The 25428-nt window shown below is 28.6% G+C and overlaps 3 protein-coding genes across 3 annotated transcripts; 1 reads left to right on the top strand and 2 right to left on the bottom strand.

Annotated features, from left to right (window-relative positions):
- Positions 1-1450: 1450 nt before the first annotated feature.
- Positions 1451-3764, bottom strand: LOC114175818 (GTP-binding nuclear protein Ran-3-like). The gene is made up of 8 exons (XM_028060634.1): positions 3584-3764; positions 3425-3494; positions 3272-3328; positions 3062-3179; positions 2434-2523; positions 2164-2343; positions 2005-2082; positions 1451-1899 (listed from the first exon to the last, which is right to left on the bottom strand). Exons 1-8 carry the CDS (start codon positions 3584-3586, stop codon positions 1830-1832), a joined length of 666 nt encoding a protein of 221 aa, XP_027916435.1. The 5' UTR covers positions 3587-3764; the 3' UTR covers positions 1451-1829.
- A 4482-nt stretch (positions 3765-8246) lies between these two features.
- On the top strand, positions 8247-10452 carry LOC114178260. Its single transcript, XM_028064068.1, has 4 exons — positions 8247-8411; positions 8510-8592; positions 8696-8786; positions 10024-10452. The coding sequence occupies exons 1-4, from the start codon at positions 8383-8385 to the stop codon at positions 10052-10054; spliced, it is 234 nt and encodes a 77-aa protein (XP_027919869.1). The 5' UTR covers positions 8247-8382; the 3' UTR covers positions 10055-10452.
- A 2524-nt stretch (positions 10453-12976) lies between these two features.
- On the bottom strand, positions 12977-13618 carry LOC114178259. The gene has a single exon (XM_028064067.1). It carries the CDS (start codon positions 13536-13538, stop codon positions 13173-13175), a length of 366 nt encoding a protein of 121 aa, XP_027919868.1. The 5' UTR covers positions 13539-13618; the 3' UTR covers positions 12977-13172.
- Between the last annotated feature and the right edge of the window lie 11810 nt (positions 13619-25428).

Genomic DNA, 25428 nt, shown 5'->3' with positions numbered 1-25428 from the left:
GGATTTCCCACTTCAGCCCTGCTTTTCACCAAACAACCTAAACGGTCGTACCTAGTTAACTAACAAGGAAACCCTTCTTCTACTTCAATCAACACCCCTATTATTCTATTACTCAAGGTTCAATGTATTATCAGATTTCTAGCTTTTCATCCCAACACCTAATAAAAATCAACTCTTTTCCAATCATTACTTACCAGTAACCACCGAAACACTGCTACCCTAATCTAACACATCATTTATTGCCTTGTATCAAGGGTTTACTACTTATTACCAAGCTGCAGGAAAACACATTTCAACACAGAATGCAAGGTGCTGCCGTACCATCGAAAATTAAATATACACGTCACCTTTTTCTCCTTCAACAACCAAACCAAGTGAAACATCCTACAACTGGAATGTTTCAAATTACATGCTGCAACGGTTAGGCGCCTGTTGCTTTCATGTGAGACATAAGAAACTGTTCGCTGCCTGTTTGGTTAAGACTAACCAGATATTTCTCTTCAGTTTGTTCTTTTTTTCTTTTTACGTGTAACCAGCAGTAATTATTTGCAGTGTACGTTTGCATCCCTCTAAGGGTATCTCCAATTGGTTACTTACGTAGTTAGATTGTTAAAGTTGAGCTACTTGAGAACATCATTGGACAAAATGAGCTGTTATAAATTTCGTACAAGTTCTTATACCAGTCACCACGTACCACTAAGGTTTCTTAAAATTTAAAATCTATTTTCTAAACTTTTGTGAGTCATGTTAAAAATAAGTTTATAGAATTCAGGTTAGATTTTACTTTTAAAGTAAAAGTTAGCGAGTATTATTAAATGTTAAGCATCAAATCATCAGAAATGTCCCTTAAGCATTGTAAAACGATAAACTATGCCCTTACATCAGAACTGCAAGTCGTGTGCAACATGACTGAAAAGGAGTGAATCACCATAGTGTCTTTACCCATCTGAACAACAGAAGTTTTCAAAATTTCCCTTCTTCTTTCGCTATATTGTCATCAACTTTCTCTGGAACTCGTTCTGATCTTAGTTTTGCAGTCTTAACCTTGACTTCATGAACCACAACTAATCTTTTTAATATGTACAGAAGAATTTGAAATGCAAATATTGCCTTTTCCTTGCTGTATAGATCAAATATATATTTACACCAAATTTACAGATGGTAGACTTAGATTTATTCAAATCATCGCTAAATATTTTTAAGACATAACTACAGATTTGTTACAGATATAATAACAGGTAGGCTAATTACAGTAATTAGGGAAAGCACTGAATCAATCATAGTAAAAATGGAAAATCTAATAGGATCTCAATGATATGCATACAAAAAGATTGGCACTGATAAACCATTAAATCTGATGTTGTTTGTTCTTATGACCTTGAATACATAGAACCTCAAAGTTTGGCATTAAACTGGGTGATTGAAATTTTTTAAAATTGAGATAACATCATTCGACGGTAATTCGTGGATTCATATTCCATCGCAATTAAACATTTAACACTTAATTGTATACTAGTTAACTGTTGCGCTGCGGTGGTTAATGAGGTCTAATACTCCCTTTCATCCACGGAACATTGAGCTAAAAATTAGGAAATGGAATCTATATCACTCCAAAGTTTAAAGACAGAAGAAGGCAATTCATTACTATAATCCATAGCGTAACAGCAGGAACAGAACTAAGAACTACTGCTTATTTATGCCTCTGCTAAACAGATCCCCACCCTTACTCCTGCTTTCTATTTCATGAAACTGCCCCCAAGGTTGCAATGCATCAAACCAGAGGAAATATCATTCTTTTTCATCAGCTATTTTCTGGAAAGCCTAAAACTTTAGTCAAACGTTTCATCATCGTCATCTGGAAGAGGCTGAGCAGCCGCCCTAGCTAGCTCTTCTTCATTCCTGTATTGCATATGAGATTGAATCAACCAAAGAAAAAATAACTAGAGTGAGGCACAACTGCCTAATGTGAATAAATCATTCATATAACACATCAAGTTTTCTTACAATTGTTGTGTAACTAGATCAATGACTACGTCTGGTGGAGCAAGAGCAGGCATCTCCACAAAATGAAGACCAGCATCCCTGGAATCACAAACCCAATAATTTCGTGAGATTGACGTATTAACAATAAAATAAACAACAATCAACCATTCTGTTACGTACCCTGCAAGTTTTTTGGCGAGGTATAAAAAGGGCTTTTCGAAATTGTAGTTACTCTTTGCAGATATCTCATAGTACTGCAGATTCTTCTTCCTGTGAAATGTAACCTGCTTTGCTTTAACCTGTCTATTCTTCACATCAACCTTGTTTCCGCAGAGAACAATAGGTATGTTCTCACACACCCTATGGATGATTAACAAGAAAGAGTGACATACTCAACATAGAAACACATTGCAACGCCAAAGCTATTTGTGAAAAATATACTCAGCTCACCGACAGAGATCTCTGTGCCATGTAGGAACATTCTTGTACGTCAAGCGAGCCGTTACATCGAACATAATGATCGCACACTGACCATGAATGCTACACATAATTCAAAGGTTTTCATTAGGAAATCAAAACAATCTTCCAATAAATTTATAAACAAAATGTAGGAATGTTCTGTTAGCAATGAAGCCAAATAACTTAACAACTATTGAACAGGGTTAGAACTTAGAACACGCTGAAGGTTACATGCTAGGAAAACAAAATAAAAGAACACAATTCGGAATTGACTAATAACATCAGAAACCCTCAACACAATTATATAAACCTGTCAAACAATTTTCTACTATTCCATTTTCCTCTGTTCTTTCACATTTCAGTACATGAGTTAATATATATTGTAATAGCGATCTGGTAAAATTTTCATATATCCATACTATTACTTTCTATATGCTCGCTTATAAGAATATTAAAAGTACTAGGTGGTTGAAGTTAGAAGATAACGTTATAATAAACACAAGAAAATGTTTAAACAATTATGAATCATGAAATTAATAATTACGAATTGAAATTGGATGGAAATAAATGAGGATTGAGATCAAAGAAGCGCATCCCATGGAGCGTTGTTTAAACTTACTAGTAACCATCTCTGAGACCACCAAATTTTTCTTGGCCAGCAGTGTCCCAGCAGTAAAAGCGAATTCTTCCACAGTTGGTGTGAAAGTCTAGTGGATGAACCTCCACGCCGATGGTTGCTATTGTAAAATAAAATAAACATCCAAAAAAGAAATGTTAGGCATGGTAAAAAGTTAAAGAAGAGCAGAAAAAGGGAAAGAATTATTATTACGTTCATATTTCTTCTCAAACTCCCCAGTTATGTGTCTCTTCACAAAAGTGGTTTTCCCTGCATAACCAACACATGTATGTTAAGTTTCATTTGAAAAACCAATTTATATAGAAAAATAAGTGATTGATGAGATTGCAGAGAGGGAAATATGACCGGTTCCTCCATCGCCGACGATGACGAGCTTGAAACTGGGATAATCAACCGGTTGATGCTGTGGCAAAGCCTGTGTATATACAGAAGAGAAAAGTAAGAAGGTTAAAGATATATAGAAGGAAGACGAAGATGAAAATGAAGCATGCAAACTCTCGATACCATGATGACTGAATAACGTTAGAGAAGGAGAGGGTGATGTGTGTGAGATGGAGTTAGGAGGGGAATGTTGATGCTTATAAAGTTTGCTATGAGAGGGGTTTGGACTTGAAAATCACGCACAATTGGCTTCAATCTCACGCCATATAAATGCCCCTGGCATTACATTATTCAGTTATGTGGAGAAAGCACCAACTACATCGCGGCTTAAGATTTACGCGCTCCTTTGCTTTTTCAAACTCTCTCTTACTTTATTCACATCTCTTCCGTCGATTATAAATCTAAATAGCCATAATCAAATCTTAATTATATTATAAATTAATGTATTTTAAATTCTACTTTTATTAAAAAAATCAACGCTTAAAATATTTTTTACTTTTATCTTAAGTATTCATCAACACGTTTTTGGAGAAGGAAAACTTTAGTTGACTAATAAATAAAAGATAATTAAAGAGAAAAATTGATAATATATATATATATATATATATATATATATGAATACTTCAAATAATGAACATGACTATTATAGTTTCCAGCATGTTGATGTTATTTGAATTTTCTTTAAATTAAACAATAAATTTATTAGTACAAATAATATTAAATATTAAATATTAAATATTAAAAATTATTTAGAATTTAATTTCATGTATTTATATTTTTTATTTAAACTAATGAAATTGAAGTTCAATTTTTTAAAGTTAATATTTTGTAATGCAACTCAACTAAATCGTTTTTCTTAAAAGTTATTATAAAATTTTATTTTAATTTTAACTTAAAATTAGTTATCTAATTTATATTTTAAATAATTATATTTAAACTAAAAATAAAAATATGTTATTTTTGGAAACCGGTATATATATATATATATATATATATATATATATATATATATATATATATATATATATATATTTAAATACCTACTTAAACTCATTTTGACACCTTATTAGCATGCTAAAAAGGTTAACTTATCCCTTTTCAAAATAATATTAATATTACTTCTTACTAAAAAATTCTAAAAATTCTTATTTTTTTGAAAGATTATAAATATTTATAAAACAAAACTTAAATATATAAGATCTCAATCATAACCGCATATAATATTTTAATGAAGAGTGTAGTGATTTAAAAAATATATTTAAAAAGTTACACGACATAATATACGATGCGTATTTTACTCAACAATTCATTTCAAAGCTATAAAAATATATTTGTAATAAAAAAATCAGACTTCCTCGAATTATAATTTTTATTCTGCATTTTTAGTTTTTTTTTACAATTTTAAACTTAAAAAATATAACAACTTATAATTCTAGTAAGACCGAATCAAAAGATAAAAGTTAACAAACTAATTATCTTAAAATATTACTATGTATTTATATTATTATTAAATGAGTCTCAAAACATACATCAAACATACATTGATTGAGATGAGTCTAGAAACACACATTAGATGAGTATAGAAAAAAAATATATATGAGTTTAACAATGCACATGGTAATTTATATTCATGCATTGATTAAAATGATTATAAAAAAATTAGACAAGTCCAGTAGTATACATTGGACAAAACTATCTGTATACTAATTAGATCACTACTAAAAAAATACATATTTCCTATCAATTTTGTTGAATTTTTTTTCAAAAGAAATACTTATAAATTTTGTTATGAAAAAAGAAATTACAAAAAATTGTTGCCATTATTTTTGCAAAATATTTTGTATAAAACACTTTTCACAACAAATTTTGTAAGAAATACTTACAAATTTTATAATTTTGTAGAAAATAATTACACACAAAAGAATTACATGTCAATTAAGATTCTTAACAAAAATAACAGAAAAAAGTCTTTTCTTGCAGTTTTTTTTAACAAATTTGCAAGAAAATCTCATGCAATATGAGAATTTTTAATAGTGGATGATTATAACAAAAAACATTAGATGAATCGTTTTATTCATTAATTAGATGAATATAACAAAAGTTATTAAATGGGTCTTGCAATACATGTTAGCCCAATATGTCCATATACTGATTAGATTAGTATAACAAAATACATTAGACAAGTATAGTAATATAATTATATGAGTATGTCCATGTAGGAATTGGATGAGTATAGCAAAAAATATTAGATGAGTAAACTCATTCATTAGTTAAACAAATATAACAAAAAAACAAATATAACAAAAAATGGGTATGTCGATGAATTGATTAAACAAGTCTAACAATATTCATTAATCGAGTTTGTACATAAAATCAATAAACAAGTATAGCAAGAAACATTAAACGAGACATCTCATACATTGATTACACAAGTCTATGAATACTCATTAAAAGGAGTCTGTCTAAACACGAATTTGATGACTCTATCGATAACATACATTAATAAGATAACCTTATCAATATACATTAGACATTATATCCATTAGGGGAGTCTGTTTATACATATAATATACCAGTCTATTAATACACATTAAATAATTTTATCCATTCTTTGTTTACACGTGTTTTACAATACACAATAGACGAGTCTCTCCATACACATTAGATAAGTGTGTCCATATATGATTATATGAGTCTAGCGTTAAATATTAGATGAATATGTCGATATACTAATTTTACAAGTTTAGCAATACACATTAGATCAATATGTCCATACACTAGTTTGTATTTAGAACGAATATACTTTACGTAATTTTGCATAGTCTTTATCCTTTATATTTTTAGAGAGTTTACTCTATATTTTTTCACATGTTATATCTTTTATATTTTTACAAAATCTACTATTTACATTTTTACTTATATATTGACTTTCTAAACTTTTGAATAATCTTCACATTTATTCTATTCAAAATTTAATTATAAACTTAAAAATATATATTATTAATTTTTTGTCAACCTCTAAATATGATATATCTAAATGTTTTTTAATTTAATATATTTGCTAACATAAAAAACACACATAAATAAACATCAATGCATGCATTCATGAGTTTAAAACTAATTACCATGCTAACTGGCAGGACAACCCTCAGCCCGATGACTCGTTTTTATTTATTTTTTGTTTTTTTCATTTTTCTTAAATTAAAAATAATTAAAAAAATTAAATTTTCTATATTATAATTTTGTATAAATATAAATATGCATTATTATTATAATTTAAATAATTGACACTTACCAAATAAGTTTCAATTATTAGTTATAATAGAGTAACTTAACATGTAAATATAATAATTATTTTAATTTATCTAATTAAATATATTAATTGATCAATTAAAATCTTAAAAAATATTTATATAATTAAATATATTTTAAATATTTATATATATATATATATATATATATATATATATATATATATATATATATATATATAACAATTTTATAAATAAAAAAAATGGTGGCCAGTCCGTTAGATCAATACCTAATGATACATGTTCCGTCCTGTTGACCTGTTATGTGGTGGAACAAGGAACATGTGGTAGGACAAGGGACGAGTTGAAGTTTTTGACCCATTTTGCAGTGGTGAGCTAACTCGTTTGAGTCCATTTTTGGTGGGTCAAGGATGGATGGACAAAAATGAATAGGATTGACCCATTTTGTTACCCCAATTTGAACATCTATAACAATATATGTATAATAATATATAAAGAGATACATTTTCTTATCTATAATAATATAATATAATATATTATAATAATATAATAATATAATATAATATATAACAAAAATGCATATACATTATTATTTTAAAAATTAATTATTTTATAAATAGTTTATTTGTAACCATTGTAAGAACTTATTTTCTCTTTAATCATTATTTTAAAAACTTATTATTTATATATGTTTATTTTTTTTAATTTTAATAATAATATATTCTTTAATAATTTTAATTCAAATTTCTATGTAAATTAAAAAAATGCAAACATACAAACGTGTAGTAACACCTATATTTTTGTTAATTATTTTATAAATAAGTTATCTTTAATCATTATTCTAAAAATTCCTTTTTTTTATTTTAACATTTAGTTTAATTTTTTTTTTCATACATATTTTATTTTTTTAATTTTATATTCAACAACTATTTTAAAAATTAATTATATATTATTAATTGATTTTAACTTAAATTTTTGTAAAAATTAAAAAATACAAATACATAATCATGATAGCTTTTGTTCTCGTTGGTACAAATTAATACCACAAAGAATGGAGTCAGAAGTCTAAAAAAAACAAAATATTCTCGTTGGTACAAATTAATACCACAAAGAATGGAGTCAGAAGTTAAAAAAACAAAATAATGATTAAGAAAATATCTTAGATAAAAAGATTGAGGTGAATTTTACAAAATAAAACTTTTTAATAAAATATTTAAGTATCATTTATTAAACTATTTATACTCTTAAATTATTTTCTAAATCCCTGTTTATATTATCCATTAATTATAATTAAAAGGACAATAAAAAAACAAACAATAAAATCAGGGTAATAAAATTTTAATTTTGTCTTGCATTTAACATGTTATGTATGATACATTGGTCTTAAATATGTACATTACAATTAATTATATATATATATATATATGTATATATATTATCAAAATATAATTATAATTAAAATTCTAGTTATAATATATCACTGAAATCACCTAATTATTTGCAGCTAAGTTTTACCAATCCAAAGAATAAAACTATTAGTGATTGATTAGGTTATGTTATATGACTTTTCTTTGAACTTGGAAATTTTCTTTACGCGGTGGCCTCTGATCAAACGACCCAGATTCCAATTTCCAATCCCTCGATTCCGCCATGGCCACGCCGTCAGATCCTTCAAACCAGTAAGCCTTTGCCCTGCCCCTTTCACTCTCATATTCTAACATTACTTTCAACTTCATCTCCTCAATTCTGTTTTCACCTTTTACTTTAACCTCCACAGAGAAGCTGTTGTCAGAAGGAAGAACAACGGACCCCCAATTAAGTTCCTTATTCCTCTCATATATGCCCCTGTGCTCCCTCTAAGTATGTTACTTTTCACATTCCCTTCACCCCCTTCTCTTTCAAACATTTTCTTTATTCGTTTTTTCTTATCGGGGTTATTTTTATTTCTTTTTTCTTTTTTCAGTTCGCCTAACGCTGCGGCATAAACCCGTCTTGAGAGATCGCTTGTTTACAGCTGTGTTGGCTGGGGGTTTTGCTCATGGTTTCTATTTGATGTATCCTTTTTTCTTGATCTTCGTGGTCCTGCTACAATGGTATTGTTGTGTATACTTTAATGCTTTCATTACTTTTAATCTTACCATATCCATCGTGACTTTTTGTGTGATTTAATTTGGGTCATTGCATGTTTGGAAATGTCAGCAAGAGTTAAGAAACTGATGGTTGGAGTTTGGTATGTAGGATTGCTAAATGATTCCGAAGATTTGAACATGGTTATGGGGTGTGCTGTATTTTTAGATTGTATGCATTTTAGGGTTTTAATGTCGCTTCTTTTTTTTAAAAAAAAAACTGAAGTTGTTATTTCTTTTCCGAGAGTGCTAGAGATTGTATTGGTCGAGTCATTATGATAGCAAAGGCTTCTAACGAATTATGGCGAATTTGGATGAGCAGCTTAATTAAGTATTTATTCAATGGGGTCGTATGTCATAAGATCTTATGAAGAGCTTCTTTTGATTAAGCTTCATCAGGAAACTTTTCAATGAGCTAAATGATCTTACAAGAACTTATGGAGTCATAGATCACTTTCATAAGACCGAATAAGCTCTGTATAAACTCTTCTAAACACTCCCTTAGTATCTCTTGTGGGTATAATTAACTTTCAGATTTATTAGTTCGTGTCAGAAAACTGGGAAGGGACAAATAACATTATAGGGCTACTCCATTTTATTTGGTTATGGTATCAACACTAGATGCGGATTATGTGTTCTGGCGAACTAGCCTATCTGTACTGTAAGGGCATTCCCAGATCAAAGGCAAATAAGATGCTAGTTTGGCATTTTTACATTGAAGTTAAGGATCAGTTTATGAATGTAAAATTTTGTTGTTAGAACCACAAACAAACCTTTATGAAATTATGACAGTAAATTGGACATGTGCAAGCCAGAGAAATACATAGATGTTAGTTCTTTGTCAAGTTTGGAGTTTAAAAGATTTTATCTCTTAGAGTATAGTAACTACTAAATAGCAATATGTTTGGGCGGAAGACTTTTTGTTCTCCGCATACATGTTTTACCAAAGTCCCAAGCTATAATTTCTTGTTAATTGTATAACTATTGAATTCCTTAGTAATTACATTAATTGGTGTGAGAAACATCCTCCCTTGATTTTTATATTTTCCTTTTGTTTGTAACTGTGCCGAATGGTGTTGTGTGATTCATGTAGCCAGTCTTACATAATGATATAAACATACTTTGTCGTTGTCTTATCTTGTTTCTCCCTAATGGATATATCCAGAACAGACCTCTATGATAAAGAGAGCAAGTGATTATGCAGAGCATGTTTCAGACATTTCATAAGTATCATTTATATCACAACTCTTTGTCCTCAATAAATTTTTTTGACCACCTTTTGCGGCTCAACATCCTGGTAATATCTTAAGTTGGATAGGCCAATTTTCAACATGTGTCATTAGTTTGGAATTATTATGCTCTTTACGCTTTAAAAATTGCATCTTGTCTTGCGGATTTTACTTTCTGTAGAATAAATATGGAATTCAGGAGACCTTTCTTTGATCTTCTAGTGTTGTGAATGAAACAAACTTATCCCATTTGTCTCTTTTGATATCAATGCTATTTCTTGTCAGCTAGATGTTGATTTGTGGATAATAAGATGGCATAAGTGAATTTTGAGGATCATTATGGATAACATTATCACCGTGAATTCCGTTCATATTTCATGTAGTTGTAGTTGGATTGGATCTGATTTATTTGTCCAATGAAAAAAAAAATGCTGGATTAGATGTCTTGTGTCATCATTTTACATGAAGAGATGAGTAGGTTAGCTACTGTTCGGATTTAATTTTGGTTTGTGCTTTATTTAAGTGGCACCGCGTCTGTCACTGCTGTACCAATTTAACAAATCACAGTAAACTAGTGTCTAGTGTGAATATATATGATCGCTTGGTGTTTCTGTCAAGTTGGTTAACTGCACTGATTCTCCCCTCCATTTTCAGTGGAACAGATGAGTTACACGTTGGTTAAACAACACATTGATCGAAATTAAGCTATGTTTGGATTGAGATATTAGAAAAAAGGATAAATTGGATTAAGTTTTTCATTTTTGAGTGACTTAAGATATTATTTTTTGGTTTAATTACTCTTTTGGTCCCTCTTTTTGTCCAAAAATGTCAAATTGGTCCTCCAATCTTTTTAAGTTTCAATTTGGTCCTTATTTTTAAAAAAATGATGCAATTTGGATCTTTTGGTTAAATTTCTTAAAACAAATCAAAGATTTTTCATCAAAATTGAAGTTGTTAATAAGAATGATTTGCTTTATTGATGTAATTAATATAATTATAGTGTCAATTTTGATAACAAATCATTGATTCATTTTAAGAAATTTAACAAAAAGGACTAAATTGCATCAAATTTTTAAAAATTGAGACCAGATTGAAACTTAAAAAAACTGGAGGATCAAATTAAAATTTTGAACAAAAATAGGGATCAAAAGAGTAATTAAACCTTATTTTTTTCATCACTACATTTAAGTTTGAGAGTGTAAAGTCAAGTCCTTATTTGATATGATTGATAGTTTTAAAACTATACAAAATTAAATACAAACTAAACAGATCGATTTTCTGAATTCAAGTTTATAATAAAGGTAAGAGACAATTGAGGGTGGGGATATGATGATAATCGACTTGTCGTGATGGAGTTGGTGTGGTTGTGGTAATAGTAACGAATGCTATAATGACAGAGATGATAAGAATAACATGTTTAACTACGGAAATGACCATGGTTGACTACTGTTGTGATCCTGGATGACAATGTTAAGGGGGTGGCAATGGTGTTGAAAGACCGATGAGGCTAGAGTAGTGGGCATGATGATGCCCATTGGCCAGTCATGGTAAGTCGTGTTTATAGTTGTACGACATTTAATTTTTAGTGGTGATGTAGAGAGTAATTAATTACATGTCTATATGAGAAATAACAGTTGAATGATTTATTTTGGTAACTTAAGCTAAAATTCTTGTGATTTTTTCTCAAACAATTGAGGTAAAAGTATTTTCAAATTGAGTTAAAAACTAATTCAATTTTATGCTAACGTTATTCTGTTTTTAAATTTAAATGTAAAAACACGAACTGGAAATTGGTAATTATATCAAAGATTTCATGATTCTTTTGAGCCTTCCTAACATCTTCAACCAAAACGTAGGTGGTTGCAGTTTTGCTGGCCCTTAGACTTTTTTGGGCCTTCAAGTTTAAGGCCACTGACAATTGCTTCCTGCACCTTCAGGTTTCCTTTCTACACATTACTGTGAAAAATGTCAAAATATCAAAATTTTCTTGGATCGGAAGTTTATTTTCTTTGGCCTATAAAGGAGTAAAGCATTTGGACAAAAACATGCACTATAATTTGAAGTATGCGTGTTCACAAGGTGCCATGTTCAAGTATGGATGCATAAATTACAAAAGGTAAAATGGATATTTGAAAAAAATTGGAGTAGATAGAAAATAAGGTGTAGAAAGTAAATGGCTCCACCACTTTGTATGTTTCTGCAGCAGCCTGAAAAAATGTTCATAATGCATATAAAAACGATTTCTTTTCTGGTATGAGTCTCTGTCTAAGTTTTCGTTCCACATTGCTCCTGCTTTTTCTTTTGCCTTATTTTGACGCTAATACAAGTTGACGTCGTGACATTTTGCCAGTTTATGTTTTTCATCATTCGTTTCTTTTGTTTTGTTTTTTTCGTTTCCCCCTATTTTGCAGTCAGCATTTTTTTCACGGCAACTGCAAGTGGAAATATTCCTTAACGATCCCGTTGGCAATTTGCCTCTACAGTAAATCCAAACAAGGTTAATTTGTTTTATACATCCCACTAACATGGCAATATTATTAACAGACAGAGACACCCGGAGGCAGAGCCTGAGTATATTCCCTGGACGGATGCTTAAGGCAGCATTTTCCTAAAATTAAATCATTTTATTTTCTCAAAGATTCCACTCCTATTTCTACGTGCACCTTCACTAACTGCGTTGCACCCAAGAACTCAATTAACTAATAATTTATTCCTTATCAACGTTGCTTAACTAGTTACCGTTGTCTGCTTATCGCTGCATCCGAGTCAGATTGGCCCCACCAACAGCCATTGCTGATGCCATCACACACTTCCTCCATACTCCACGCAAAAAAAAAAAAAAGAATACAAATCGATCATACAAATAAAACTGAACTCGCAAAACCAGAATCACCGCAATGAATCGAATCATACTTCATCAAGTAATAGTCAATTATATTCATATTACATCCTTGTTACATATACACCATAGCTGTAGCAGTTCGTAGTCTAATCATTTTTCATCACTTTGCACCAAGGGTTACGTACATTGAAACCCTATAATTTGCCTACATACAATCCGCCTGAAAAAAGACTATGCGAAATGCTAAAGATCGGTGCGGGCTTTGAAGTCTGAGGCTAGTCGAGAAGCGATCGCGGAGTGATACATAGTATCGTGAAAGGACTCCGCGGTCATCATCCGGAACTGCTTCGCCTTCTCCTCCGTGAAGCCACCGGCGAAGCGCGGTTTAGGCCGTTTCGAATCCTTCACAACAGCTTCTAGCTTGGCTGGCTGCGTACTCGATGCTTTGCTGCTGGACTCAATGTAGTCCGGTTCGGAGGACCAGCCGAAGAGCGGGATCCACCAGTTGGCGGAGGAGTTTTTCCGGCGATCTGCATCGCTCCTGCGGTGGCCGGAAGTAGCGCAGGCTTGGATTCCGGCGACTCGGATGGGGATCGAAGTGGCGGCCATTTTTAGAGTTTTGTATTGGATTTCTGTTTGTAAACAGTTGAGTAACAGTTAGGGTTTGATGGGGTACCGCGGGAGGTATTTATAGCGTGTGCGAAGAAGAAAAGGATAAGATAGAACACGTGGCGTCGTGATAGGAAAGGGAAAGTTGCCGGTAGGGTTGTCTCCTTACACTTACACGCTTTTCTAACGAGTTTTATTTAGATAATAACGGATTCGCGTGTCAGTGACGAGGAACGTGTTTGAATGGGCCTTGGGCCTGGGCTTTTTGATTAAAATTAGACAAACCCAACCGAGGATGACAATCCCACTCGCTGTCATTGCCAATTGCCATGCCCCTTCCTCGGTTTGTCGTTTTTAGGAAAGGAAAATGCATCTGGAACAGCTTCGACCACGAAGATAACGTGGAACTGCAATCTACAGTAACGAATTACACATGTCTCATTGCTTGGAACGTTAATTGACAACTTTTGACTCCATCAACCCAACCATCGCATCCGACTAAGGAACTAAGAATATGCCAAAACAGAAGGAAGAGCGTCTTAAGAGTGAGAAACCAGATTTTCTTCTTCCTCTTTTGCTTCTAAATGACACGTGCGACCTTATCTTTCAACCGCAACCCTATCCCTTTGTCTTCACTTCAAAAGCTCCTAACATCTTGGGACACATCATCCTTGCTCCTTAGATTTTTTTTTTTTTCATCACCATTTCTGTTCATACTTTCCATTAATGAAAATACCCCATCCTGTTCTTATGAAAAAATCTTGTCTCTCCCTCAAGCTCCACCCATTCAAAGTTGTGTTCATATTTCCCTGTTCTCACACCAACCTTCCAATTTCCATTGTATGGAAGTCATATTCAATAAATTATTATACACTTCCAAGTTATGTACTCAATTCCTGCATAAAAAACAACTATATATTTTTATTTTTATAAAATTACTAATGTACATGTAAAAGTTTATAAGGACCACAAATTCCAACTAATAATTTATCCTACTGTGTCCTGCTGGGGGCTCAATAATATGGTTATTAGATTATTGTATAAAATATGGGAGTTCTCATACAGAAAAAAAAAATAGTTATAGTAATATAAATATTCATCATTAAAATTAAGAATATGTTCAGTATATGACAATTACAAAAAAATTAGTTATAGTAATATAAATATTCACCACTAAAATTAATAATATGTTGTGACAATAGTTAAGTTTATGTGACAATTACTTATTAATTATTTTTAATTATTAATATTTTATCATTATTATTAGAAATTGCAATAATATGTAAAAATTAAAAATAAATATCAATTAAAATAAATCAACATAAAATATAAATATAAATATAAAATATCCATTGCATTTAAAATGAAAAACTAAAATATTAAACAATAAATACAAACTGTATAGGTAAAATGAGATCTAATTATACTTTAAAATAATTAAATTAAATAGACTTTTAAAAAATAACAATAAATAATAAATATGGTATCTTCAAGGATTTTAATCCTTGTAAAAAAATCATTAATGTTAATAAAAAAATAATTAATAATATTTTAGAAATGTAAAGATGTAATTATATATGTTAATTATAAAAACAATAAATATTAATATTATAACTTACTCCATATTCATTTGAAGGAACATTTGAATCATTAAATAATAAACTTTCTAGTCATTTGGTGTTTTAACTCTTTTGATATCTTGTTTTATGTGATCGTGCTTAGTTTTTATAGCAAATTTTGCAACTTCAATTAATTGATCTTGAAAGTTGAATGTTTGTTTTTGTTGTTTTTGAATAGGTTTGTTCAACTTTTGCACTTCTAACTTAAAATCATTTGTCTTTTTGTTGTGCATTCTACATGGAGTTTGAACAAATTGTCTATCTATATTTTTCTTTATTACATTCACATTTTTTCAATTTATCATGCAAAATATTAAGACAAAATAATTAATATTTGAAATATTTCATAATAGTATAATAGAAGTGTTATAAATATAATTAGATCAAATATAAAAAGATTCCAAATATAAAATAATTTTAATGGTACTATGACACTCAAAATGTCAACATATAAAATAAATCATAAAATAACTTATGTCTCTAAGTATTCTCATATTTGATCATCTTAACATGTTTCAACTTAAAAAATTTGTACCCATAATTCAAATATTTATAATCAAATTTTAAACGTTAACAAGAAAAAAACATAACTTTTATTTATTAAAATAAAACTTTTGTTTATCATAACTTCTTCTTAATTGGAATAAACCAAGTTTTATTTATAAGTCTAGCCTTCCATACTTCTGATGTACTTGTCATTGGTCACTTTTTAATCTTTCTTTCTTCTAAAAAATAAATAAAATAATATGATATGATGATAGATTAAATAGAAGAAAAAAAACTTATATGTGGAAAAAAAATCATATAAAATTTATGCATAAATTTGCACAAATAAAACATAAAAGGTATTATCATCTCAAATTCCTTTTGAACAGTTGATTTTGTGCCAACTGATTTAATCTTTTGTCTATTTCAATTAACTTTATTTTTTATTTTTTAAGCTCACTTCTCATAAATGTAGAAGTAATTTAATATTATATTTGTTTTTATCATTCAAGTTATCGTTTTATTTAAATGTAACTGATATTTAAATTTAACCATTTTTTTTTAATTTTAACTATTTTCTAAATTATATAAATAAAAATCATTTAGTAAATAAATAAACATCATCTACTAAATAAATAAAAACTACCTATAATTAAATTATAAAAATTATTTGTATTTATTTTTATAATTATAATTTAATTAATTTTTATTATCATAAAAAATTTTAAACATTAATATGTGTAGCGCATGTGTTTTCATTAGTATTGTAAGACCCATTTTTAATTCATATGTATAGGTCAAGTTAAATTAAAAAGGTCCAAAGTCAGCCCACTTAACATTTTTTGTTCTTCCTTTTTTCTCTAATACAGTTGCTTCCACTCATTCAAACAGAGGCTAAGACTGAGATTGTTTAGAGTTCTCTAAAGATCAAACCGAACATCTTATTCTCCCAAGTAAGTTGAACTTCAAACCTCCGTTTCTTTTGTCTCTTCAGTTTTGAAGTTCTGATCTGATTCTGTTTTTGGTCATGGACCTCATTGTTTTCTGCCTCTGTTCTTGTTTGCCAACTCCTAAAGTTGTAGTCTTGTTGTGGTACTCTTCCGTTGGGGCTTTTACTGGGTTAGCATCTGTCAAGGTAAAGGAAGCATGGCTTATAAGTTCTCAGAATGATTTGCTTGTTTTAGTCCTTTTATGCGTTCTTTGTTGTTGGATTGATGTTTACATTGAAAGTGTTTCTACTCTAGTTTTTGGCTTTGCATGTGTGAGCGCAGGTGAGAATGTGTTATTCTCATCTAAGTGAGGAGTTTTCGTCCAAACGAGAAACCCTCGCCTAAGTGAGAAGCTTTCAGAATAGCAGAAACTTGTCGCTGCTCTCTACCTCGAGTTGTCGCTTGAACAAAGACTTTTTGCCTAAGCGAGAATAATCTCACCTAAGCGAGATGGGTTAGCTTAAGCGAGAGAACTCGTAGATGTTCCAATGGCTTAAGTGAGATACTCCTATCACTTGAGCGAGAACTCTTTATTAGAATGAGCGAGATTGACAACATAACTATTTTAATTACTTGATTGCCTCTATAATTGATTGATTTACCCCTTAAAGCATGAAATATGATGTCATGTGCATTTTATGTGATGTAATAAGACTGAAATTTGTTGTGCTTGGTATGTGATGATAATGGATGTGTGAGAATATATACATAGTATGTGCTTGACGTAATTCTATGAGTCTCACAAGAAGATTTTATGGTGGTGTTATTGTAGTGTATGTAATGAAATGAGGATTCAAGTAAGGTTGCGTCTTGACACTATAATGAATCAGTCAGACTCACATAGAGTAGACTAGTTCATGTGGTGAGAGTAGCAGGAGGTCCTAGTTTCTGGTAGGATAATGGTCTTAGATGATCATAGATTGACCTTATATGTGGTAGGGTGAAACTCATTGACAATGGCTCTGCAGAGCAGTAGAGTAGAAGTCACCACAAGTGCAAGTAACCAGTAAATCTGATTTCATTACGTGTATCTAGATAATTGAGTTGGAGGGTCTGTGATGGTTGGTTTGCTATCACATGTTGCATGTGCTTAATAACTTGATTGTCTATTGTCTGTTAAAAAAATGACTTCTCTCTAGCTTACTCTTCTTTCTTTCTGTGTTTGGTTCCATGTTGTGTTTTTCTTTTTGCGATGATCACCAATTTTGGTGTGAGCATATGTGAAGATCCCTAGTGATAATCAAGACCGTGGAGATTTTGCCGTTTAGTTTAGGATGTTAAATCTTGCTCTTTGTTGAGCATCTTTTGAAGAACTGCTTTTCTTACATATTTCTTTGCTCTGTTGGGCAATCTTTTGCCAAACTGTTCTACTTTTAAGACGTGTTTATAGCATTATTTTTTGCCCATGGTACTTCTGTTAATTTTGGTATATTTTGGATAACTGTAATAGTTAATTCTGATATACTTTCTGTCGCATGCTCTGTTTTACTATAATTATGTGATGTATTATTTATTGAAATTTTTGACTAAATGGAATGTCACAAGTATATATAAAGGAAATAACTTTATCTTAAACTTTAATCATTCCACTTGTTATTTATTAACCAATTCTAATCATGAGAGTGTAGATCATTTGATCTACCTTTTTCGTGGATGAATGTTTGATACAAATGATGATGATGATGTTTATTCTTATATTGCTCTTGCAACATATTCATTATATGTTCTTTATTTTCTTCCATTAGACCTAGTGCATTCTAAAAGTCATAAAATTATAAAATGTATCAAGTAGATCATTGCTAAAATGCATCAAATATATAAATAAAAATTAATGGAATAGACTTACATTAAAAGAGTTATACTAACATTTATGTGCTTTTACATTTCAGTTAAATGATCTTCATATATCTCTTTTCAAATTCTTTCCGTGTTTTAACTTATAAATTAGCTTTGTTATATATACAGAGAGTTGCTTCAATCTTGAAATATTTTGCACCCAAAGAACAAATTTAAAAATATGATTGTAACTAATGAAAATTGTTAAATAAAATTAAAAAGGTCTACTTTATGCAAATAAAAAATTATATTCAACGCCACGGATTAAGCTTTCAGATTTTTAGCCCATTGATTGTTAAGTAGTCTTTTCTCAGAAAAAAAAAAAATTGAAGTTTGAAACCAATAAGGCTTCATGTAAGTGCAAAGTCCTGTGCGGTTCAAATTCAACCCAAGCCTTACGCGCTTTTGGTAGTGTCCATCTTTAATTTGTGCACTCATTATCCACTTTTCTTAAAAAGGCATTTTTTGATCTGACGAGATTAAATGAATTTTTCTCAAGCGAGAAAGTGCTTTTTCATTTCACCAACCAGTCTCAGCTTTTACGCAAGAAAATTATACGCTTTCCTTGAACTTATGAATACCTAGAATGTGCACCTAACAAAAAATAAATAAAGAAACTGCAACGTAATCTTTGAATTATGAACACCATCATTTTAAGTGGCCTACGAAAAAATATATAAATAATTAAAAAAATAAGGAGGTTAGAAGTAGTTGAAAGAGAGAAAAGTATTATAAGACTTTAGAAGTTTTGGGTTGGAATAATAGGATCTTGAGAAACTCATCAAGAAATAACTAAATATTTTAGGCTTAATATGAGTTAGTATTTACAAGTTGAATCTTTGACTATGAATTGTCTTGCTTTTCCAAAACAGCACGGGTTGGTGTAGTTTTGTTTGTGAAAAATCAAGAAAAATGGAATCCATCCTTTTTCGTTGTATTTGAATGTCGTTTTGGTCGAAGATGAAATAAATAAAACTTCTAAAATCACGAGGAAAACAAAGTCTAAGCTTTAAATAGACTAGACTTTTCTCTTCATCAATAAGAATTAAAAATAGTAACGATAAATCAAATCCGAGTAATAAGTAACATAAACTAACACGTAATTATCTTTTAAAAAGTTTGAGTTTCTCGTTTAAGATGAGAGTGGATTTAAACTAGTTAAATATAACTTGTTTTTGCAATTTTGTCATTATTTTTTTAATAAAGAAGAGAGAATAAATATTTTAAAATATTTATTTAGAATAATTAACTCAATAATTACTTTTAAGTGGATACACTAAGGATGTTTTAGAGATAAATTTTCATTATTTATGTATAAATAAACTTTTAAACTTATGTATTATTATTAGAAGAGAAAACATTCATGATAGAAATATCCATTCATCTTAGTAATACTAAAACAGAAAAAAAATATTGACAAATTTGTAAATATATAGATTTCGAGACATTTTATATAACTCATGTAAAAATATAGAAAAATGATATTTTAGAATTGATAGTGGTTTTAAAATAATGAGACTCAATTATTTTATTTAAATATTTATTTGACATCTCTTCTTTATTTCTCGCTTAGTGTTCATCTGATTAAAGATGTTAGATCGTATGAGTGATTCTCGTGACTAACTCTTCTATTTGGACCGATCAATTTCTACAATTGTGTAAGTGGATTTTTCTATTTTTTTTCATTGTCCAAATTGTTTTGTCTTGCATATGGACTTTTCATGTTTGTATGTGCTATTTGAATCATCAGTATGAGTCTATATTAATCAGTGATCAAAACAATATATCTTGATCGATTTTGTAATGTTTCTATATATAGATATAGATATCCATTGAACCTAGATGTGTTTTGAGAATCTAAAGTTGTTTGAGGTGTTTTATATGTGATGTGAGGGAGCTAATTCTCGCATTTTATATATTATGTGTTATTGTAAGGTTTGTAATTTCATATTGTGAACTTGGATTGGGAATTTTGCTTTGGTTGGAATGGTAGTGCACTTTGTTTGTTGAATATGTCATATAACATGTAATTAAGTGATGTTAAATTGTGTTGTTTGATTTGTCGAGTGATTTTGGTTTTTTGTGAATTGAAGAATTTTAGGTTGAACAATTGGTCAAAATTGGTGCTATTTGAGAAGTATTTTGTAATAACTATACAGAGTTAGAAGTGCTAATTTGAGGAATTGAGTAAACTAAATTCTGTCAATTTTATAATTTTGATGTCATGGCACTAAGCAGTAGCATAGTGGTGCTCAGAGGCAGATGTTAATAGGGTTTTTGGGGGGCCATGCCCCCTCTCCCCCCCAAAAAATTTGTAACTTTTTTTTAAAATATATGTTTAAGTTTTTTTTTTATTTTTTCAAAAAAAATATTTTAGATAGATTTTTATTTATAAAATATAATATTTAATGTTAATAAATAATTAAATATAAAATTAAATATAATAGAGAAAAATTAAATTTATTGAGATATTTTTTTTCTCTCTCATTGTTTTATTGTATTAATCTTTTACTCTTGTAAATATTTTTTTTATTTTTTAATAAAAAAGTAAAAAGTTAGATACAAATTTATTTTTCTCTGCTCTCATTTCTGATCAGTGCTCTTTCATTTTTAAAGATTGAAAAGGTAACTCTCTCTTGTATCTTAGTGAAATATTAGTTTGATATTTAATATTTTTTTCATCTCATGAGTTTTTGTATATTTTTACATGACTATAGAAGGAAAAATTATGTACTATATATTTTTTCATAACTATTTTTTAAATGTGACTCGATTATCATATATTTTTACTTTTAGTAATTACGTTTCGTTCTCAAATGTGGAAATATTCAATGAGTGATGAAATTAGAAAGCTTATCTAAAATGGGTTTTCTATCAAATACAACTTCAAAATTATCATTTTTCCAAAGAGAAACATACAAAGAGATATCAATAGTACAATATATATACTTTTGTTAAATTAGTATTAATGATTAAATATATAAATTTTGAGTATATTATTTTGGCTCCTTCAAATTTTTTTATCAAGATCCACCACTCGTGGTGCTGAGCGCCAACTTTAAAATCTTAAATTAGTGACATTTTCTGTGATAGGACGTTGAGCGGTGATTCTTGCTGCTAAGCATTCTCAAGTCAGAGAGCTCTAAGTTTTGGTTATTGAGCGCTCTTTTGATAATGAGCCCTTGTGAGCTTTAGCATGAAGCGCACCTTGTTACAGTTGAGTGTCAGTTTTGTTGTATGTTTTGACACACTGTTTGCTGTATTTTTAACTGGTTTTGATTGTTCTATTTTTTTTATATTATTATTGTTCATGGTTTTAATGATGGATAGAGTTGATAATGACAAGGTTGTAGTAGATATATAAGTTTGTGAAATTAAAAGGAATTTCATGGAGAAAATTCTATTGTGTTTTTTGTAGTATATGCATTGATGTATGATTTCAAGTAAGGAGATTATCCTAACACTTTAATAACCATTCATACTCATATAGGATAAAATGAGTTATGTGGCTAAAGTAGTAGGAGGTCCTATCATCTGAAAACATGATAGTGGTCTGAGACGCGAAGTAGATTAACCTTATGAGTAGTAGGATGAAACTCATTAAAAATGACTCAGCAGAGCAGTAAATGTCACTATATGTGCATGTCTCAAGTGATTCTAACATTAAATGCATGTATCCGAATAATTGAATTTAAAACAGTCTTTGATTTTATATTGTTTTTTACATAATTTTTTTTAATTTAACAGTTTCTTTTTTTTATGTTTTTTTTAAAGTTAAGTATTTTTTTAATTATAAAACTACTTGCAAAAATAAATAAAATTTGTTTACAATAAAGTTATAAAAAATATTTAATTTAATTTTATAATTATAATAACATTAATAATAATAATATATTTATTAATTTTTATTATCATAGAAAAAATTAAACATGCGTTCATGTGTTTTCATTAACGTATTAATAATGAATTCGAATCTCAAAACTTTATGATAAGTGATTTCAACGAAATGTACTTAAAAAGTGGTTTCGCTAAAAAAAGTCGAAAATAAAAGTATATGTATAATATTTCATAAAACAGTTATATGGAGGTTGTCAAAAAGATAAGGACCATGTTAAATGTAAATAACAACTAAAATAAAATTAGCACAAATAGAGTCAAAGTTAAAAAGTAGTGAGTACTACATTGTAACTCTGTAAATATAATTTCATAGAAGAATTAAAACCCAAGAATATACATTTGTAATATATAATCTCTATAATACTCCAAAAACAAAAAAAAATAAAAACATAATTACTTTCGGTATTATGTATCTCTTCGATTTTTATTTTCAATTTCATCCAAAGTTCTTTCTTTTCTTTAAAGGTTCTTTCTAGTGAATCGAGGATATAAATATTATCTTTGAACGTTTACATTTGAAAATACTCACTAATTATAAAAGAAAAATCTTTTAATTTAAAATAACACTATAAATTATATTTATTTATATTTTGCTCAAAACAAATTGATGAGCATTAATATTAAAATAATCATTGTTTACGGTAATTCTAAATACATATACTATTTGGATGACACATGTTAGAATTGTTTAAATATAAATAATTTTGAGTCAAAAATTAAAATTCGCTATCAATTGACTTTTAATTTTAAAAAACGCTAGGTGTTTTATTTAAAAATAATAAACTGACGTTGACTTTCTTTGTTTTAAGTCTGGATTAACTTCCACTCTTATTTGTGAAAAATTACACTTCAACTAAGCCAGAGTTTGTATATTTGATTTGGTAAAGGAAAAAAATGAAGTGATATTTTCGACTCGTTTGCAAGCTTTTTATGGATTATGATGTAAAAAAATTATATTTAAATAAAATAACTTAAATTATTATAACATTTTATCTGCATTAAAAATAATAAATAAAGAAAAATGTTATTCGTTATCTTAAAAGCCATGTAAGCAGCTATTAAACTCTTTCTAAATTAGTGAATATATATTAAGATAATATTAAAAATCGTTGACCGATTTAAATGACATACTAATAATAATAACTGATTTATTTATTTTTTTACTTTAAATTCTAATTACATTAATACAATTAACTCAGTTTTGAAATATTTTTTTCCAACCTAGACAAACTTGATTGCACGGAACCTCTTTTTAATTTTTTTTTATTGATATAACTTTTTACAAAAAAATTTATGTCATTATTTATGATCCAAAGAAAGAAAAAAATAGGAAGGTGATGAAAGTATGGTTACTTAGTAGCATAGGATCTAAACATTTTAGTTAAAGTGTGAGTGGATTAGTTTGTCTCCCACAAAAAGTTACTTGGTGAATTTGAAATATTACTAAAAATAAGTATACGTTTTGTAAATCAATATAGCAACTCTGAATCACCATTGTTGTTGATGTGTAGATTTTCCACCACTCAATCAAGCTCTTTTAATGGCATGGCATGGCATGGCATTATAGATGTTGAGTTCTATCAACCATTGTTCCTTAATGCAATAATATTTTTGCTTGAAAGAATTGACCCCTTCCACTCTCAAGACACACACCAACACTCATGAAGTTTTGTTGAAGAAAAATTGCACCATCAATATTGCACTTAATTGTTTACACTTTGAAACCTTTTCTTCTTCTTTTTTAATAATTTTTTGTTTGTTTTAATCCTTTTATTACATTTACTATAATATTTTAGTTAAAAAGATAATGATATAAAGTAATATTTAGAAAAGTTAAAAAAAAAGGTACTGGTCTTTAAAAAAAAACATTTTTTTATTGATACCACGATAAGAAATTTTTTAAATAATTATCCTTAGTAACAAAAAATAATCAATCACTATAATAATTAATTTAAACCAATTTATAAAATATAATAAAATATAGGATTGGTAATTAAAATAAATTTTAAATTAGTCTCTAGATAAATTGGTTATAAGACTGGAATATAAATAGATAACTAATTTAGTAGTTAAAATCTTAATAAGTAATATTAATAATTAACTTAAATACTAATTTTTTAGTGATCAATTTAAAAAGTTATTTTTATTATTAATAGTTTTTAATTTATAAATTAATATTTGAATTAGCTATTATAATAATTAATTAATTTTTGTCACTAATAATTATTTATTTTAGTATAGTATATAGAATTAGAGAGTAATAACACAGAGAATAAAAATTTAATAATTTGTTAAAAAGTAAAGTTGGAATGAAAACTGTTAAATAATAATTTGTAAACAAGTAATTAAATAATAATTATTGTAGAAAAAATCGGTGGATGGAGGCAGTTTCGATGGACCAACCAACCAACCCATTATGGGTAGTTTTTTAAGAGTTGAATTGTGTTGGAATCAGTAACACGGTATGTCGGTCAAGAAATTTTGACCACCTTCAATTCCACATGCACGAATCTTCATTTTTTTTTTTTTTTCTTGTCCACCTGAAAGACATTAAGTTTGAGAACTCGATAATAGATAAATTTGTAATAAATTATAATATTCTATTGAAAAGTAGAATTCAAATTTAATTTAATTCTATCAAATTAATTTAATACAATAAAATTTTACACTCTAACTTCTTCAGATGTTCTCAAATTAATCCCAGCACAAAATCAAGATTTTGTGACAGGAGGCGCAATTCAAGCTTTTGTTTATGACTTTTTTTGACATCATTTTCTTCCTGTTGCCTACCTAATGTCGGCATTTTTTTCTGTAGTTTATATTATTGTTGGAGATCCACTTTATTTTATATATATATATATATATATATATATATATATATATATATATTTACTTTAGAAATTAGTTTATAATATATTTTTATTTTACATAGAGAAAATTCTGATCTTATAAACTAATATAGAGAAAACAGTTCATAATATTTTTTAAATTTTTTTTGTTTTTTTAATCTAACTTTTAAATTTTAAATTCTTTCTACTAAACATAAAAGATGTTCTTAAAAGA

Source organism: Vigna unguiculata, chromosome 3 (genome assembly GCF_004118075.2).
Source record: "Vigna unguiculata cultivar IT97K-499-35 chromosome 3, ASM411807v1, whole genome shotgun sequence".
In the NCBI taxonomy this organism is placed as follows: Eukaryota; Viridiplantae; Streptophyta; class Magnoliopsida; order Fabales; family Fabaceae; genus Vigna; species Vigna unguiculata.
This window is presented reverse-complemented; position numbering and strand designations above follow the sequence as displayed.

Bases quoted from the DNA above. Each gene is read 5' to 3' on its own strand.
- LOC114175818 (XM_028060634.1), bottom strand. The intron at 2,524-3,061 runs GTAAGTTTAAAC...AATTATGTGTAG, and splicing joins GGTCTCAGAGATGGTTACTA to CATTCATGGTCAGTGTGCGA. The intron at 2,083-2,163 runs GTACGTAACAGA...TTGTGATTCCAG, and splicing joins CTCGCCAAAAAACTTGCAGG to GGATGCTGGTCTTCATTTTG.
- LOC114178260 (XM_028064068.1), top strand. From the start codon at position 8,383: ATGGCCACGCCGTCAGATCCTTCAAACCA. The intron at 8,412-8,509 runs GTAAGCCTTTGC...TAACCTCCACAG, and splicing joins CCGTCAGATCCTTCAAACCA to AGAAGCTGTTGTCAGAAGGA. The intron at 8,593-8,695 runs GTATGTTACTTT...TTCTTTTTTCAG, and splicing joins TGCCCCTGTGCTCCCTCTAA to TTCGCCTAACGCTGCGGCAT.
- LOC114178259 (XM_028064067.1), bottom strand. From the start codon at position 13,538: ATGGCCGCCACTTCGATCCCCATCCGAGTCGCCGGAATCCAAGCCTGC.